At 49.2% G+C, this 17,329-nt stretch overlaps 1 protein-coding gene across 1 annotated transcript in view; it reads right to left on the reverse strand.

Annotated features, from left to right (window-relative positions):
• Nucleotides 1–9,773: 9,773 nt before the first annotated feature.
• SLC9A6 (solute carrier family 9, subfamily A (NHE6, cation proton antiporter 6), member 6) overlaps nt 9,774–17,329 on the reverse strand; it is a gene marked incomplete at its 5' end in the record, with an annotated part of 23,121 nt that continues 15,565 nt past the window's right edge. Inside the window, 9 exons of the mRNA XM_009999689.1 lie at nt 9,774–10,233; nt 11,258–11,363; nt 12,006–12,085; nt 13,254–13,284; nt 14,418–14,571; nt 14,984–15,095; nt 16,664–16,777; nt 16,995–17,083; nt 17,303–17,329. Coding sequence (XP_009997991.1) covers nt 9,958–10,233; nt 11,258–11,363; nt 12,006–12,085; nt 13,254–13,284; nt 14,418–14,571; nt 14,984–15,095; nt 16,664–16,777; nt 16,995–17,083; nt 17,303–17,329 — 989 coding nt within the window. The remainder of the gene's footprint in view (nt 10,234–11,257; nt 11,364–12,005; nt 12,086–13,253; nt 13,285–14,417; nt 14,572–14,983; nt 15,096–16,663; nt 16,778–16,994; nt 17,084–17,302) is intronic.

Consider the following 17,329-nt stretch of genomic DNA (forward strand, 5'->3'; position numbering starts at 1 on the left):
TCCCTACCAAAAGATTTTAGACATGATACCCAACTCTGAAGGAGATTTGTCTGTGCTGGACTTTTGCTGTCCTTCCAACTGATTTAGTTCAGCTAGCACAAAGGGAGCATGGGTGTGTTTTCTTTGGTTTAAACCAAGTTTTCTGGGAATCATCTCTTATGTGAAAATAAGAGCTCACATCTTTGCTGAGTTCTGCTGAAGAAAAGTGAGTTAAGGATGGTTTGAAGTCAAAGCTCAAAGGGACCCAAGAGGACGATCTCAGATATATGCATGGATATGGAGAAGCTGTCTACCTGCCACTTCCAAACTGAAATAAGTATCTTCAGTAAAAGCAGATTGAGATTTATTTTTTTCCCCTTGGCAGCTTAGATGAGGGTTTGAGACAGAAGAAGGAACTGAACCAACAGAGGGGAAAAATATTTGACATTAAAGACTCTGGATCTGAAGAAGAATGTGAGAGTTATGCTGAGGCTGTTTAGATTTTGATGAATGAGCTTCTCCCAGGAGAGCCACACACTACAGCAAGGGGTGTCAGAGCTGTCCCCCCCAAAAGGAAAAGGGCTCTGGGTGCTGTGGTTTCCTTCCCACCTCCCTCCCATACACCTGAGCTGCTCAGTGAAAAACGCCACTAGAATGACTTTTGGGGGCCCATCAGCGCCTCATGCCCCCCTTCCCAGAGCTGCTGGCTGGAATGCAGGTGCTAGGTGGGTGCACTGGGTGCTGCTGTGATGTTGGCGCTGCAGCCAGAATCAATTCTTGCTGCCAAAACAAGTTGGCCTGTCCCCAGGTGCTGCCAGGCTGGCCCTGCTGCCCCTGAGACGCGTGACAGCCGGGCCCCTAGCTCCCCTCAGACTGGGTTCTGCCCCCCTTCAGACTGGGTTTTGCCCCTCCAGCAACCCTGCTAGTGTCCTTGGCAACTCAGAGCCACAAACATCAAGAGGCAGGAGTCAAGAGGGACCGGCCAAACATGAAACCTGGTAACTGGGCTATAAATATTTACACTCTGTGCCTCAGCCTTACTCATTCTGCTTCATCAGGAGCAGGGCCAGCCTCAGAAGTCCAGGTATTAACTGTTCTGCTTGGTGTGGCTCAGGATTTTCAGCCGAACCATAATCCCTGCTGCCTCAGTGTCCTGGGTCAGATCTGCTCCCAGGGAAGCCTGTAGATGCTCCTTCTGCCAGCCTGACGTGCCAAGGGACCCTGCTCTGGTTTTGGTGCCTGCAGCACGAGATGTGCCCACTGGTCCCCAGGCCAGCAGAGCCTTGTGCCCAGCCAGCTCAGTGCTGCTGGGAACACAACTGCTCCATTGCCAACTGGGCAATTCCTGACCCTCAGCTGGGCTCTCTTCCTTAGGGCAATGAAATCCAGTTTGCAAGCATTGCTGAGGCCTGATGCTGGCTATGGCATCTCAGATTAACTATCTGTAAAGCCAGGATGATCCATTTTTTCCAGGGAATGTTTTTACTCAACCCCTACACCCCTGTCACGAGTGCCATCAGTCTATTATCAGCTCTATCACTGGAGCACACAGAGATTCCAGCTGAAGCAACAAGCTGCTGATGGAAGCTGAGTATAGATATGTCTCTGTGCCAAATGGCCCTGGCTCCTAGTGGGACAATAGCTTTCAGCCCTTCAAGGCATCTGACCCAGTGCTAAGGCATTTTATCGACAGCAAGTATCTCAGCAACAAAACAGAAGTCATGAGAGAAATTCATTTGCCTTTTGTAACAATTTGGCCATTCTCATGTCAGTAGTGGACACAGCTCTGAAGTGCCAGGGTTAATAACCCAGACATAACCTTGTGCCTTTGCAGTGTTGTATTACTTGACCTGCCTCATGACAGGAATCCTTGATTTTGCATCTTGAAAAATGGAGACCAGTGCAAACAGTGACCTCAGACCACTCAACCAGACATCATTTAACTAAACCTTTTGCCTATTCCAAAGCTAAAAAATATGGCAGAGTACCTGGTGAAGGGAAGAAGTTTGTATTAAATCTGGCCCTTTTGTCACTGAGGTCCAGAGGCATTTCCAATTCTCCCTTATTACAGATCTCAAAAGTTTCAAAGGCTGGAAGAATTCACACAATGGATCCCAAAGCAACAGTGATTAATATTAACTGCCTGGGAAAATGGAAAAGCAAGCAATGTTGCATCTGTTCATAGAATGGTTTGGGTTAAAATCACCCAGTTCCAACCCTCCTGCATAGGCAGGGACACCTCCCACCAGACCAGGTTGCTCCAAGCCCCATCCAACCTGCCCTTCAACACTGCCAGGGATGGGGCAGCCACAGCTTCTCTGGGCAACCTGTTCCAGTGTCTCACCACCTTCACAGAAAATAATTGCTTCCTAATGACTTGAATCTCCCTTCTTCCAGTTTCAATCCATTACTTTTGGGTATTGTTTCCCCTTCCTCTCATACCTCTGGGAGTTTCAGGAGCGAGCCATGTCACAGAAGAGCAGATTTAACCTTCCATCATCCAAGGCTGCAGATATGGTACTCCAAGGTGCTGCAGAGAATGAAGGTGCTGTGGGGATGTGGGAGACACACTGTCCTTAGCTGTCTCTAGGGTGGTGCCCATGGAGCTTCTAAGCCCAAAAGGTGTGTTTTGGTACAGGCCAGTGCTGCAGGAGAGGCAAGGGAGATGCTGTAGATGAGACACAGGTGCAGAGCATGCCCACTCTGGCCCCTCTCAGATTTTCTGTATTAGCCCATCCTAAATCAGGCAAAGTGTCAGCAGCTGGCCTGGGGGCAAGGAAGAGAGGTCAGTGGGTTTCAGGACATTTACTGCTACCAACACTGGTGGGGACATTAGCTCCTCTTGTGTTTGGAGAAGGAACAGAGCAAGAGCAAGCCATGGGCTGTGGAAACCAGACCACAGACACAAGGAGGAGGGAAAAGATGACCCTGGCAGAAGGATCAGTTAGAATTCAGGATGCAGATGTCCCTTACAAACAAAAAAGGGCTCAGTGGTTGCTGGCAGGTACCTGCAGCTCTTGGCTGTAGTTTAGCTTATAGGAGGAGGAAGGGCAAGGGGAAATACTTCTGCTGCAGTCTCAGCCTGGGCACATTGACATTGCAAAAGGCTTTGATGCTCAGCTGGTTGGTATTTTCCTATGCACAAAGCATCCTGTGCACTGTGGTGCCTTCCCAGCTCAGCACCCACGTGGGCAGGCTAGAATAACCAACCTCAGTGCTGTGGGGAGAAGAGCTGACATGCTGCACCAGCCTGGCAGCCTCCATTTGTGCACTTTTTATCTTTGTCCACATTCCTGGGAGCTTATGCACACAGGAGAGGGAGCAATGTTCACACATAGCCTTACAAGTAGCTATGACCACACTATTCTGTGAAACACACAGGGTTAGGAGATTGCAACCATATATGGACTCCTTGGGGCTGGAGCACTGCTGGCACCCCTTGGAGGAGGACAGCTGGTGGAATTTCCTATGAAAGGCCAATTAATAAAGACCAAATCCTTTTGTATATACATGTGTCTAAATATTGGACAATAAATTCAAGGCTCTGCTACCCCAGAATCCTGAACCTTACAGAGTCTCCTGCAGTCATGAAGGGATCTTGTAGCCTCTGGCCCAGTGTCCAGCATGGATTGTAAAGGCTGGAGTAAGGAAAACTTCCAAGATGGGCTGTGCAAGGGCTGCATGTCTCACAGTAACGTGCTCCAGAGCTCCTGTCCCCAGGCTCTGTTCTGAGAGCAGACCTTTGCACATCTTTGGTACCATCCTGCAACACTTCATGGTGACAGGCTGGAGTCCTGCTTTCCCTGGCTTTGGGGTCTCCAGCCACAGCCTTACCCCTGACATCTCACCTCACAGTGGCCAACTCACCAAGACTTCCCCTTGGATCTTAGCAGGCTTGTCTGAGAGCCAGGACCTTACAGGGACATCAGACCCATGGCATTGCTGTGCTGCTCTCCTAGCCATGGAGAAATCGGGGTCCTGGGAGCCAGGCTGTCCCCAGTTCTGCTCCTGCCACCAGGGTTCAAGAACCACATTCTGATGTGAACGTGGTTGAGGTCACCAAGCGAGTTGTAACTGCCTTTATGTTACATGCCACCCACATGGCTCCCAGCTCAGCAGAGAGCAGAGGAGATGGAAAGCAGTGGGCACACCGGGTGTTTGGGCTGGGCAGTGTTGCTACGCTTGTACTGGGCACAAGAGAGTACACAAATACTCCCAGGGCCTCTGGGTTCTTTCATGGGCTTGGCAGATTTTGTTAGGATTGTCTGTAAGAACATTGTATCTTTGTTGCCCCTCCACTTGCCTCCTCTTCCAATTGTTCTCCAGTCACAGACACAAGTGGCCAAAATGTTTTTTGCAACTTAGTATTATAAGAATATATTTAGGTGCACCAGTACCCTAGAGGCACTTCCACCCCCATCTCCTCTCTTACCTTGCCAAGCTATTTCCTCCAGAACACTCCCCACCTCTGGTGACAGACACTGTTTTGGGGCCATGAGGAGCAGGAGCCAAGCAGAGAGAAAAGTCCTCTGGCAATACTGCAAACAGCCATCAGGACCACAAACTGGCTGCAGATTACAGCAACTTCTAGTGCTGGGAACTGTTTAAAGCCCATGTGATGTCCTACCTGTGAGAGCTGGGGAAGCCTGGAAGAACCACCGTGGAGGAAGGTGCCTTTGCAGGCTCAATGTTGTGTGTGGGGTTTGAACCAGCCCTGATACTTGTCAGCATCTCATCTCTGAGGGGCTAAAACTGATCCTACCAGCAGCCTGTGGCCAGTGGCATTAAATTCCTGACCCTAAAAGCCTAACAGGGAAAAAAAAAGAAGTCAACAAGTAGCTGACCTTAAAGAAGAAAGTAAGATGCTGAGTATATGTGCAGTCTCTGAGCACAAGGTCACTTCAACCACAGGTACTCACTGAGACTGACAGATCCAGGCTGTGTTAGCAAATTCCTCCCTTTCTTCAGTGCGAGGCCACTGCAAAGCCAAGCCCTCCTTTGAGAAGGTGGTGGTTTCTGCAAAGGGGCTCAGGTGGTAAGGGTGGTTGGAGTTGCAATGGGGTCTCTTCTCCTTTCTGCAGATGAAGCCTCCAAGCGGCTGGTACATGAACGTGGCAGGGCATGGAGAAGGTGCCTGGAGCAGGGGTGGGCTGGCAGCCTCTGCACTGCCTGGACCTGCAGGGACACAGCGTGGTGGACAATTACTGTCCTTTCCAATATTGCCCTCTAGAGGACCTAGCAAGGACAAGAGCTCCATGCAGGCCACGATAAGGAAGAATCAAAAGCTTGCTTGTTAAAAAATCTGACCTCACATAAAGGCTTCCCCAGCACGACACTGCAGAGAGCCAAGTGTGCAGGACTGTCTGTGCCTGCGGCATGAGAACATAGGATTGCTCTAAAAACAGCCCTGTGATTTTTGAGGCTGTAGATCCCTGGCATTGCGCCACTTGTCCCTAATCAGCTCCAATTGAACCGAACCAATAAAATGAGGACTATAGTTCTGTGCTCCTGCCTGCAGGGCAAGCCTCCTTCCCCAGCCTGTGCAGGGATCTGACTCATCCCCTCTTCCAGTGCCTCTGAACAGCCCTATCCAACATTTTTTTTGGATGCCTAAAACCATAGACCAGTTGATGGCACAGAGAACCTGTCCCAGAGGATGCCCACCTGCAGCCACACATGTTGGGGTGGGAGGATGCCCACCAGCTGGTCCCAGCTACATTTTGGGCACTGGAGATGGTCCTCACCAATGGTGAGCCCAGGGGCCTGAATCATACCATATTTCAACAAAACAATTCATTTGTAAGGGATGTGCTGCACTTCTTCTGAGGGTTTGTGAGGGTAAAGAGCTGCCAAAAAGCATTTCTTCAATTGCTAAACTACGTCCTTGTTTGTTTTAGTTACGTGCCCGAGTACGACCCAAGCCTGGTGGACAGCATGTGTACAGTGGGATTAGCAGTGTTTGTTCTGATTGTCAGGATCTTGAGGTGATGGAATTGGCATAATTTCACAGTCAGAAATTAACATTGTTGTCTTCTGCCCTGCTCCTGTGACTTCCAGTAGGACAGGCCACCCACAACCAGCATGACACTGGACAAATCCTTCTTGTCTGCAGACTCACAGGGCTTGTGTGAGCTTAGTCAAGGCTTTGGCAAAGCCCAGCATGAGAGCACAGGCCTCATTGCCCCATCCAGGGACTGCAGACCCTTTGGAAAGCAGAACAGACACCCTCTCAGCTGGACACTGCTATGGACAGGAGATGAGTGTGTTCAGCTAGGTTTCAGGGCTAGCCTCCCACAGCCACACAGAGCCACAGAGAACACATTTTCCTACCGTTCCAAAGGTGAAGGTTGTCCCTTGGGAATCAAAACTCTCAAAACCAGATTGCTGAAGTCTCTGAGATGCACTCTATATTGAAGGTTCTTACAGCATTTGAACAACAAACCTCTTCAGCGGCTGCAACAGCACGTAGCACCAAAAAGAGGTGCAGATGGGAGATGGAGAACAGAATCCCCTCTGATGGTGAGCAGCTGCCACGAGCCCAACTGAAAATTCAACAAAAACATAGGACACAAAAACCCAGGAGGCTCAATTCTGCAAACACCCCATAGCAATGCCCCTTGTGCAGGTCCACCCACCACCCCAGGACATGTGAGTGAGCAGCACCACCCTAGCTGGGTTCTGCTCCTTGTGGAGGAGGCCAGGAGCTGCAGCACCTTTTAGCAGACACCAGCATCTGTTGCTGCAGAGGATGGCATCTCCAGCCCAGGAGGGATCAGCCTCTGCCTCCATGGCTTCTGCCCTACCTGTTGGCCAAAGACCATGAACAACCTATTCTGAGAGGATCAAGTGGCACCTCTTCACTTTGCTACAGGTTAATTTCCCTGAGAATGAATGGAACAGAACACACAATTCCAGGAAAAAAAAAATCCTTTATAGGCCCATAATCCTTCTTTCACAGTACAACGCAACAGTAAAGGATTTAGTCAGTGTAAACAGAAGGTCCAATAGTGATCATCAGCTATCACAGATCAGCTGCACAAACACCACAACTACAGACTTAATGCCGTTTACCACACAAATCAACAGTACTAGTACAAATCATAACTTTACCTACAATGCTTTTTCATGTGCAAAAACCATGAAAATTCAATTTACAGAAGAAGGGTACCTTTTCTAAATCTTCCTGGGAGCTGAGAACTGCCTCGTCAGGGCTGTCTGATCTATTTGGCAAAAGGTGTCAGGGCCTGATTCTTCAAGGTACCCTTAACTTCATCTGCAGCACACAAGCCATCAGGGCTCTGCATCTGAAAACCAGGCACTAGTGTATTCTCTGCTGCAGCAGGACAAAGAAAATAATCAGTTGAGGATGAATCTGAGTAACTTACTAAATTACTTTTGAATTTCAGCTTTGATTCATTCATTCACAAGACTATTCAAAGCAGTCCTAGTTATATATGCATGGACCATAAGAGTAACCCATAAAATCATCATTTGTTAACAGTGTTGGGTTTTTTTCTTTAATGTACTAACTGAACTGTCACTGTTGTCAAAAGCTGAGTCTTATGGTAATGTTTTGGCAAGACTAAAGAGAGTGGATAATTTATTGAAGTGGAAGGGTCAGTGAAAGAGAGGAATGCTCCCAAGGCTACAGGAAAACATTCCACTGTGGCCGGCTGCAAATTTGCACCTCAGCTGGGGATTGCCTGGGGGGGGAGCCCTGCCATGGGACCTTGGGCTTTCAGGGGCAGCAGAACCATCCTGCACCTCCACCCACACCAGCTTCGTAAATTGAACTCATAGTCAGATTATACAGGGAAAAACAAAAGGCAGTTACTTATCATACCTCTTCGAAGAGGCAAAACAAACGAAAAACGACGTAGAAGTGATGCAGGAAACCTACAGTCAACAGGTACCTACCTTTTTTTTTTTTTTCCTTTTTTTGTGGGTGTTTGTTGTTTTTTTTTAAACACATGAAGTTAAGTTACAGACATCATATAAAACGCACACTTTATGGAATTCCTGCATGGCAGGAAACAAAGAGGCTAGCACTAATCCAACAGCTATGTTAACAGCGAGACTGCCATTTACTGGTGCAACTATAAACAGAGCATCACACCCCCCTTCTGGAGGGGTCCTATGGCAACACTTGGACATTTTGATCAGAAGGAAAAAGAAAGCATTTTCTTGGGGATAAACAGCCAAAAAGAATTGGTTTCACATCCGTAAATTTAAGGCAATGTTACTTAGACCTGAGAAAATTAAAAAAGAAAACCCAAAACATAAAAGTGTAAATTTATTTTCTCAACTATACACACACACGCTGCTCAGAATTTCAGTACTCTTGTTTCCTCCAGCTCTCAGGTGGTGCTGGGGAAAACAGACCTGGGGACACTACTCTGAGGTCTCAGGGTCAGATCCTGAGAGATGCAGAGTTTGTTCCAAGGAATACTAATGGGAGCTGTGAGTGCTTGGACTCACATGGCTCTTTTTCATATATTCTCTTTTTAAACACCTCTGTTTTAAGCCCCCTGGAGATGATTAACTCCAGGACAGGCCTGTAGTGCACCAGTAACCCTGAAAGGTTTGTATAGCAAAACTGCAGCTAAAATAGACAATAAAATTACTTACAGTAAATTTCTGTGATTCCCCCTTTTCAGGAGAAAAAGAAGGATGCCAGGGTTAACAATTCCACTGCACCTTTAGCCATTCCCACTAGAGAGTAAATCCTTTAACACTAGCGTGAAACCGCAAATTGTTCTGTGCTCTTCCTCAGGAAACCAGAATGAAAAATAAAAACCTAGACACAACAAAACAAATCAACTTGCAAACATTTCTCATTAAATGGTAAGAGACAGGAGAGAGAGAGAGAGAGAGATGGGGCAGGGATCACAGACACACAGCATGCTAAGGAGTTATTAAACAAAGTGCAATGATTTTTTGACTCTACAGGAGGATGGACGGACAACTCCCCTTCAGTACCATCTGGATGCTTCCTGGAGAGGCCCGGAGGTACCGTGTTAATCTGTAGCTGTAAAGCTTGTGGTGGAGGTTGGCCAGGCTCCACGACCCCATGTCCAGCTGCAGTAGCTCTGCACATCTCAGCTACATCCATGACTGCAGCAGAAGGGATTGGCTCGCACAGAAGACACAGTTGCTTCCCAAACGTGCAATTTAGTTGCCAGTTGAGGACTTGATGGCTGGTTCTGGAAAGGTGCTTGAGCCACAACTGAAAAGATGGACTCAGCCCTAAAATCTGTGCACACCTGGGGCAGTTACTGTGGGGTCACCTCCTTCTGCTAAACATGACTACGGACACAAGCCATCCCTCCCTCCTGCTCCCATCTGAGCAACCAGACATCTGCAGTCCTTGCTATCAGCTTTGGCCAGTGCCTGCCAGCATTAGCCCCCAAATCAGGGCTTGGGCAGGGGTCACTAAAAAGCAGAAGGTCTTGAGGTCCCAGCTCACAAGTTTATCACCAGCTGCTGCCCGGCGAGAGGGTCTGTGGACAGATTTTTCGCTGATATTTCAAATGGGGCCATCCAAAGATCAGAGACTGAAAAAAAACACACAAACCCCAACAAAACAATCCTCATCTGAATAGAAAGCGATTTCCACTGCTCACCAGCACCTCCCTACCCTCCTCTCAGGGGCTCAGAGGAAGCACAGGGAGTCAGCTCCTTTACTTTCCACACTGGGAGCTCAACCTTTCATCAAATCACACGTTAAAGAAGCTCACTGTGTGCAAAAGACTCTCACGCTAAAACAGTTCCACCCTACACAGTGCAGTCAACACAGTTTTTAACTTAAATTTGCAGCTTGTTCTTTACAAGTGCTTGGCAGAGAATATTTATATTCTTCTGACACCATATAAATAATATTTATACAGCTTAGACATTTTGAGACATGCATTAGACTTTAGGTAGTACATATTTTTTGATCATATACTCAAATATCACTGTCAATCAAACTGAGCCACCTTATGCTGGGCCGTGTCTTGCGTTATCCAGGATGTTGGACGGCGGCTCCGAATCATCCATGGGAAGGACCAGGCGTGTTCCCCGGATCACGAGTTCATGGTCCCCAAAAGCCAGTTCCCGGTCCAGCGCGTCCTCCGAGCTGTTCCCCGCCAGCCGCCGCGACGAGCCGCCCGGCGCCACCGAGTCGGTGTTGACCGTGGAGTCCCCGTAGGTCAGGCTGATGTCCCCGTCGTTCAAAATGAGGTCAGAGTCATCGTCCTTCAGCTGCTCCTGGTTCTGGGCGACAGACAGGAGGGAAGTGCTGTTCAGCCCTTCCTCAGCGGCCAAGGGTGGTGGTGAATGAGCACATAAAGGCACCAACTCGCAGACTCTCCTGCCACTATGCCCATAACCAGCTGTGCCACACACACCTGAGCCCAGCAGACTCACCCAACACTGCCTTCTCTGCAGGGCTGCCTAAAAGGGCCCTCTCGGCTCTTCTCTCTGATGCCATCACCAGATTCATGGGGAATGTGGCTTTGACAAGACAAAAATGCCCACGGCCACAGGAATCACGTCACTGACCCATCAGAGTCATCTCTGATTTGTGCCAGGAGCTTGATGCTGATACTTTGTGGGCAGGGCAACAGAACTCTTGCCACAGAGAGCTCCAGGGGCTCCTGGCACAGCAATCCCGAGTGCCAAGGCCCTTTCAGAGAGCTGTGCTGGCACCAGCCACCCACAGGGCCAGGGGAGGCCAAGCCTGCCCAGCAAACCCAGCTCCTTGCAGGGTGCCACAGGCTCTGCAGCCATGGTGGAAGACATCACTGCCTACAGGCCCTCCGGAGCTGCTTGTCATCTCCCTGCTCCTCTGGGCTTGCTCAAACAAGGGCTCTTTATCATTTCAGGAGAAAATCAGCCCCAGTTCAGAGGTGGGCAACATTTTTGATTATGAGTGATGCAGCTGAAGGGACTGCAAGAACAACTCAGCAGCAACGCTGGAAGAAAACAGGCAAGAGGGAAGTTGTGTGTCCTCCCAGCTGGGCCTGGGGAAGGACACCCATGACAGCTCGTGACAGCTTTACTGGGCCACTCACTAAGGAACCACCATGAATACACCACGAGTCCCCTCACAGCCAAACAATCAGCTGGAAAAGCAACATGCTCATGGGAATTACCTCATCCATCAGCCCCAGTATCTCATCTCCTCCCAGGCCCCCATCTTGGTGCTGCAGAGCAGCATCCAAAAGCTGTGCAGAAACGTAAGCATGTCCAACTCTACCAACCAGCACTGTGACAGAAAGGTCACCTCTGGACTCACCTCGTACGCCTGTGGACTCGTTAGACACCGGGCGATAGGCCCACAGCACCCCGGGAGCGTGGTGGTCAGAGGAGGACCACTGTGTGTCAGCAGAGGCTTCAGATAGCTGCAGAGAGGGTTAAGGAAGGAAGAGGAAGGGGACAATGTCGGATAGTTGAGGGGTGGGATGCAGAGGCAGCCAAAAGGGACTTGGTGTCTTCAGAAATGACAGGAAGGAAAGAAACCCAAGTCCCCGGAAGCACAAAATTATAGGGATGAGCAACGTGAACGCAACACAACACAGCAGGACATTAGTGGACCAGGATCAAGCCCTGGTAGGAAAAGGCTTAGCAGCATCCCTTGTCCTACCATCCTGTGCTTCTGCCTGGCAAATTGCTCCTCCAGCAATTCATGGCAAAGCATTTGCAAGGAAGGAGAGGCACAGATGGAGTACAAGGGCTACAAATGAGAAGATCCCTTGCCCTTCCTTCCTACCTGCCACAAAGACTGGGAACCCCCTGGGCTTCCAGCCTTGAAAAGCCCAGCTTAGAACTGAGCTACTGCAGCACTCCCAGTTAATGGCAGGTGGAAATGAACATTTCTCACAGCCACAGACATGAGGAAGTGCAAGTCAAAAAACAGCAGTGTAAATGGGAGAGCAAACACTGGCTCCTCTGCTGAGAGGGGAACAAGTCCCACACTGAGTCAACTGAGCAGCTCGGGCAGGCAGGACTTGGCAGGGCACACACTGGCTGCTGTTCAAGGATACTTGTGATCAAAGTTGTACCACATGCGGAAGAGCCAGGCGCTTTCTGCCTTCGTGCTCCTCCTCTCGCTCTCTGGGACACCCTGTGGGAGAACAAAACATCAAAACAGCAGCAGGACAACCTGGATCAGGGCCAGGAGCCCCCACAGGTCACCAGGTTCTCCTGAAGAAGACATAAACCCTGCCAGTGCCCACTTTTGGGTTGCAGGACGTGTAAGAACGTTCACATCACTACAGGCTGAAGGTCCTCCCAGCACCATGTACAACAGCCTCAGGGAGGTGGCATCAAGGCACAGAGCGACCATTTTTCTGCTATAACTTTCCAGTTTCTGACCCCAGGCTTTAGAGTGCCTCTGAGCCAGCAGCTGCATCCAGACATCACAGTTAAAAGTGACTGACAGGTCCAACCTCCATCAAATCTCAGCTGAGATTGCTGTATGCAAATAATTGTGTGCCATGGGGACTCCTGCCTTCCCTTTAGTTGGAGAAAACATAGAAAACTGTTTGGAGGGGACTGTAAATACAATCATGTATTTCACAGACATCAGGCTTTCAGATTTCTGGCTCTGGGCTGCCTTTAGCATTTGACACTTTCTCTCCAGGAGGTGAACAGTCCAATAAATGGCCCTGAATAAAATGAACCTCCAAGGTGCAGAAGCCACACTGAAATCAAGCAGAGCCACAGCACGACAGGGCTGCAGACACAGGGGTGAGACAGCACGGGGCTGCAAGGCAGGAAAACTCCCAAGGCTGCAGGGCCCCGGTGTTTATCTCAGCAGGGTGGGTGGTTCCTGGGCTGCCACACAACTACCCACAGGAAGCAGGGGGGCAAAACAGAGGTTGAGGGTAACCATGGGATGGAAGATGCTACATGAAATGAGTCAGCAAGTGGCATTTCTGCACTGACCTGCACACTGGGATGAGGCAGAGAACCCCCGTGTCAGGCACATTCTGGTGTTTATTTCTAACCCAGCAGGGGAGAGATGGAATCTATTGCAGCAGTAATGTGGACAGCCCAGCAGTGTTACTTCTGTGCCCTCCTCTCCAGCTGAATAAGAGCAGGCTTCATAGCCACAGAGAGCACAGAAAAGCCACTGCTCCTACTGACTGCAAACTCTTTCACTAAAATTCTCCTACAGCTGGAAGGGAGCAGAGCACAGATGGACATTCCCAAGGTCTCAGGGTAACCCCTGCCCAGATGACCGTGGTGCAAACTCCTTTGCAGAAGCTGCCCAGCAGGGCTGCACTCACCACATTCTCCTGATCCGCGTCCACACCGACCCTGTGGAGGAGAAAACAAGCACAGGGTTAGCACAAGCATTGCCAGGTGGGTATGTGCCATGGTCCTGGGGCGAAGGACATGGCCTTCCTTGGCACTGGTGAGAACTTGAGAACTGTGTTCAGTTTTGGGTGCCACAGTATGAGGACACTGAAGTGCTGGAGTGGGTACAGAGAAGGGCAATGAAGCTGGTGAAGAGTCTTGAGGATAAGTCTTATGAGGAGCAACTGAGGGAGCTGGGGCTGTTTAGTCTGGAGAAAAGGAGTCTGAGGGGAGACCTTATTGCTCTTTACAACCACCTGAAAGGAGGCTGGAGTGAGGAAAATGCCAGTCTGTTCTCACAAGAAACAAGTGATAGGACAAGAGTAAACAGCCTCAAGTTGTACCAAGAGAGGTTTAGGCTGGATATTAGAAAAGATTTCTTCACAGAAAGGGCTGTCAAGCATTGGAACAGGTTGCCCCAGGGAAGTGGTGGAGTCACCATCCCTGGACACGTTTAAAAGCCGTGTAGACATGATCATAGAATCATAGAATCACAGAATCCTAGGGGTTGGAAGGGACCTCAAAAGATCATCCAGTCCAACCCCCCTGCCAGAGCAGGGTCACCCAGAGCACATCACACAGGAACTGGGTTTTGAATGTCTCCAGTGAGGGAGACTCCACAACCTCCCTGGGCAGTCTGTTCCAGTGCTCTGTCACTCTTACAGTAAAAAATTTTTTTCGGATATTCACCTTGAACTTCCTATGCTCCAATTTACACCCATTACCCCTTGTCCTATCACTGGTCATCACTGAGAAAAGCCTAACTCCGTCCCCCTGACACTCACCCCTTACATATATGTAAACATTGATGAGGTCACCCCTCAGTCTCCTTTTCTCCAAGCTAAAGAGCCCCAGCTCCCTCAGCCTTTCCTCATAAGGGAGATGTTCCACTCCCTTAATCATCTTTGTGGCTCTGTGCTGGACTCTCTCAAGCAGTTGATGCTGAGGGACGTGGTTTAGCAGTGGGCTTGGGAGAGTAAAGTTAATGGAGGGGACTTGATCTTAAAAGGTCTTTCCCAACCTAAACAAATTCCCCTTGTCTCCTGCAGGCGAGCAGCGCTGGGTCAGGCAGGCCCCGCGCAGGCTGCACTCACCGGATGTTGAGGCAGGACAACATGGCCGTGGTGCCCCCGCCGAAGACCCAGACGGTGAAGAAGACGATGAGGAGCGTGGTGCTGAACATCATCTGCCGGGCGTAGGTGGCCGTGTCGCGGATGGCCAGGGCGAAGGCCATGGCTCCTCGCAGCCCTGCCGGGGAGGGGACGGCGGGAGCTGCCTCAGCCCACCTCGCCAAGGCTGCCCTGCCTGTGATCCCGTCCCTCCGAGGGGACACCCCCCGCTGGGGGGATCACAGCACTTGAGCAGTGATGGTTTAAGCTGGAGCATGAGCTGTGGGAGCTGGGGCTACCAACGCCTTCCCAGCCCAGAAAGGCAAACCCTCCTCCTGCCCTGCTCCAGCACAGGGCAGAAGGAGCTCGTTCCTGCATCCCAAAACCAAGGCATGCACAGCACCAAGCCTAAAGGAGCCCTTTTCTGCCCACCCTCTCCTCCAGGCATTGCCCTTAAGAGATCTAGAGTTAAATGAGAATATTTCCAGGTGCTCAGGGGCAAGGAAGCACAGATGGGCCCCGTGGTCGGAGGCAAGGATGCAAGAACGTACCAGCAAACATCATCATGTGCTGTAAATTTGTTCCAATCTTATTTCTTCTCCCCAGATTCAGTAAAAATGACAGTGGGTAAATATTGGCAGCTCTTCCTAGGAAGATAGCAAGCTGTATTTGCACACATTAAGGAAATGGCTCTTCCAATGTCTCCCATCACATCCCACCTCAGTGCACAGAGCTGATTTCTCCCGCCTGACGGAAAGGCTGGGGAGCCTCAGAAACACCAGTCCCCTGGATGCAAAGATAAGAACCCAGCCCTGTGTGCTACAGCTGTGTGGGAAGAGCAGGCTACTGCCTCACAGAAGCAAAGTACACACTAATTCAGGAATATCATAAAGAAATAGACAAAGGAAATTACGAGAGTGCAGGTTAGAGGAGAGAGAGAAAAACCACCATGTCCCACTGTATGATCTCTGCATGGTCCCTTTTCCACCCCAAGAACTAAGAACTACTTGCCCTCTTTGAAGCTCAAGTTATCACAGCTACCACAACCTCACTGACATTCCCCAGCACACAACACTTCACAGCTGGCTTTGAAGCTTTAAGTCAAGTCCCATTCCCACAGATTACTCAGCAGAATGAAAGCAGCAGCAGTTGGGAAGGAAAAAAAACCCCACAACCCTAATACTCCTTCTGTTTTCATAGCCTGCAAGATACAAGAATCACCAGCCCCTTCATATTGCTTATCTTTGAAGCTGCCTTTTAATACCAGCACCCAGATGGCAAAAATCAATCTTGTAGCCAGCATTCAGCACAGCCTTGAATAATGTGGAAAATGCTTCCAGCTTTTATGCTCTTTCCTGAACATCATGAATTAGCATAAGAGATGTATTTCATGATCTCCCTCATGAATGAGCTATTTCATCAGCCAGTTCCTACTGAAGAGGCACAGCATAAAATTTGAGTCTAAGCACCCAAATGGCATTTCCCTGCTCTTCACTCCCTTCACCCCACAGTAACCCAGCAGACCCCACTGCAAACCCAGGCACCAGCACTGGCAAAGATAACATTTTATCTCTCAGTATAAACCTGCTTGAGAGCAGGTAAAGGGTGAAAATAATCCTGCAGATCTGACCTGGCTTCCCTGCAAAATTAAAACAATGCCTTCAAAATCCTTCTTTTTCTGAGACACACCAGGAGCAATAGCTTGTTTCTGTCAGCCCCATCCTGCAGATTTCTCAAGGACATAATTCAGAGGCATCTACTGTACCTTTAACTGTGCTATTTGGCAAAAAAAAATATAAATAAATAAATGTTTTCAGGTTTCACTAAATGGAATAGCAGAGACAAGAGGAAATGGCTTTACCACGTGGTCCTCATGTGCAAAGCCACTCCTGGTGCCAGGCTGCCATGTGTCAAAGCCTGGTGCTGCAGCATGATGTTCACATCAAGTCCCTGAAGGAACTGATTCAAATGTCCACAAAAGGAGACAAGAGAGAGGGAAGTAAAAAAGAAAAGAAAAAAAAAAATTCAAAACAGAAAAGCTGCAAAAAGAATCTCCATCTTCTTAAAATAACCAGCAAAGGCACCACTGACCAGGAGAAACACCCTTTTAAAAAGAAAGCTAGACTGACAGAAAAAAACCAACCCACACATTTGAATGAAAAATACAAACATGGGAATGAGGCACCTCTCCCTTTCTCTCTTTGTCTCACAAAATGGGCTGCAAAGGATACAAAAGCCCCCACTACGAAGGTAGGGTTAAAGACGTGGTTCTGGAAAGTGAACAGTGCAAGTCCCATGTAGGAGAAGATGAAGTTTTCTGCCAAGAAATTCAGAAGCTCAAACAACTGAAAGAGAAAAACAAATTAAAAGCGAGTCAGACATAACAGAGATTTAACAAGAAAAACATGTCAGCCCATCCATCACGCAATAAATACTTCTGCAGAAGGAACCCTAGTAAAATCCATCTGCAGGAAGACAGATGCACCTAATTCTGGTTAGAGGGAAGGAAAAAGTACTGAACTGGAAATTCAGAGAGGCTGAAGGGGGCTGAGGAGCTCTCACCTGTTTAGTTCTGTGTTGGGACTCTGTAGATAAGTTGTTATAGGTATAATGGGCCTGTGTGATCCCACAGAAGAGTACAGCCACCACACCTGGAGAGCAGAGCATCATGTTAGACTCCTGGTCATGAAAAGGGAGCTGAACTGCACCCCAGTAGTGATGGGGATTTATGCAATAACCCCAGAACCCAGAATAATTAAACTGATGAAAGCACAGGGAGAGCCCCAGCTGCAATCAATGCTGGGTGAAGCAAAACTCCACAGCCTCATCATCCCTGCAGATCTCCATCCCAGGGCTGTGCTGGAGCTTGCCTGTAAATCCACATGCTTCAGCCAGCA

Source organism: Chaetura pelagica, unplaced genomic scaffold (assembly GCF_000747805.2).
Source record: "Chaetura pelagica isolate M959 unplaced genomic scaffold, ChaPel_1.0 scaffold456, whole genome shotgun sequence".
Taxonomy (NCBI): domain Eukaryota; kingdom Metazoa; phylum Chordata; class Aves; order Apodiformes; family Apodidae; genus Chaetura; species Chaetura pelagica.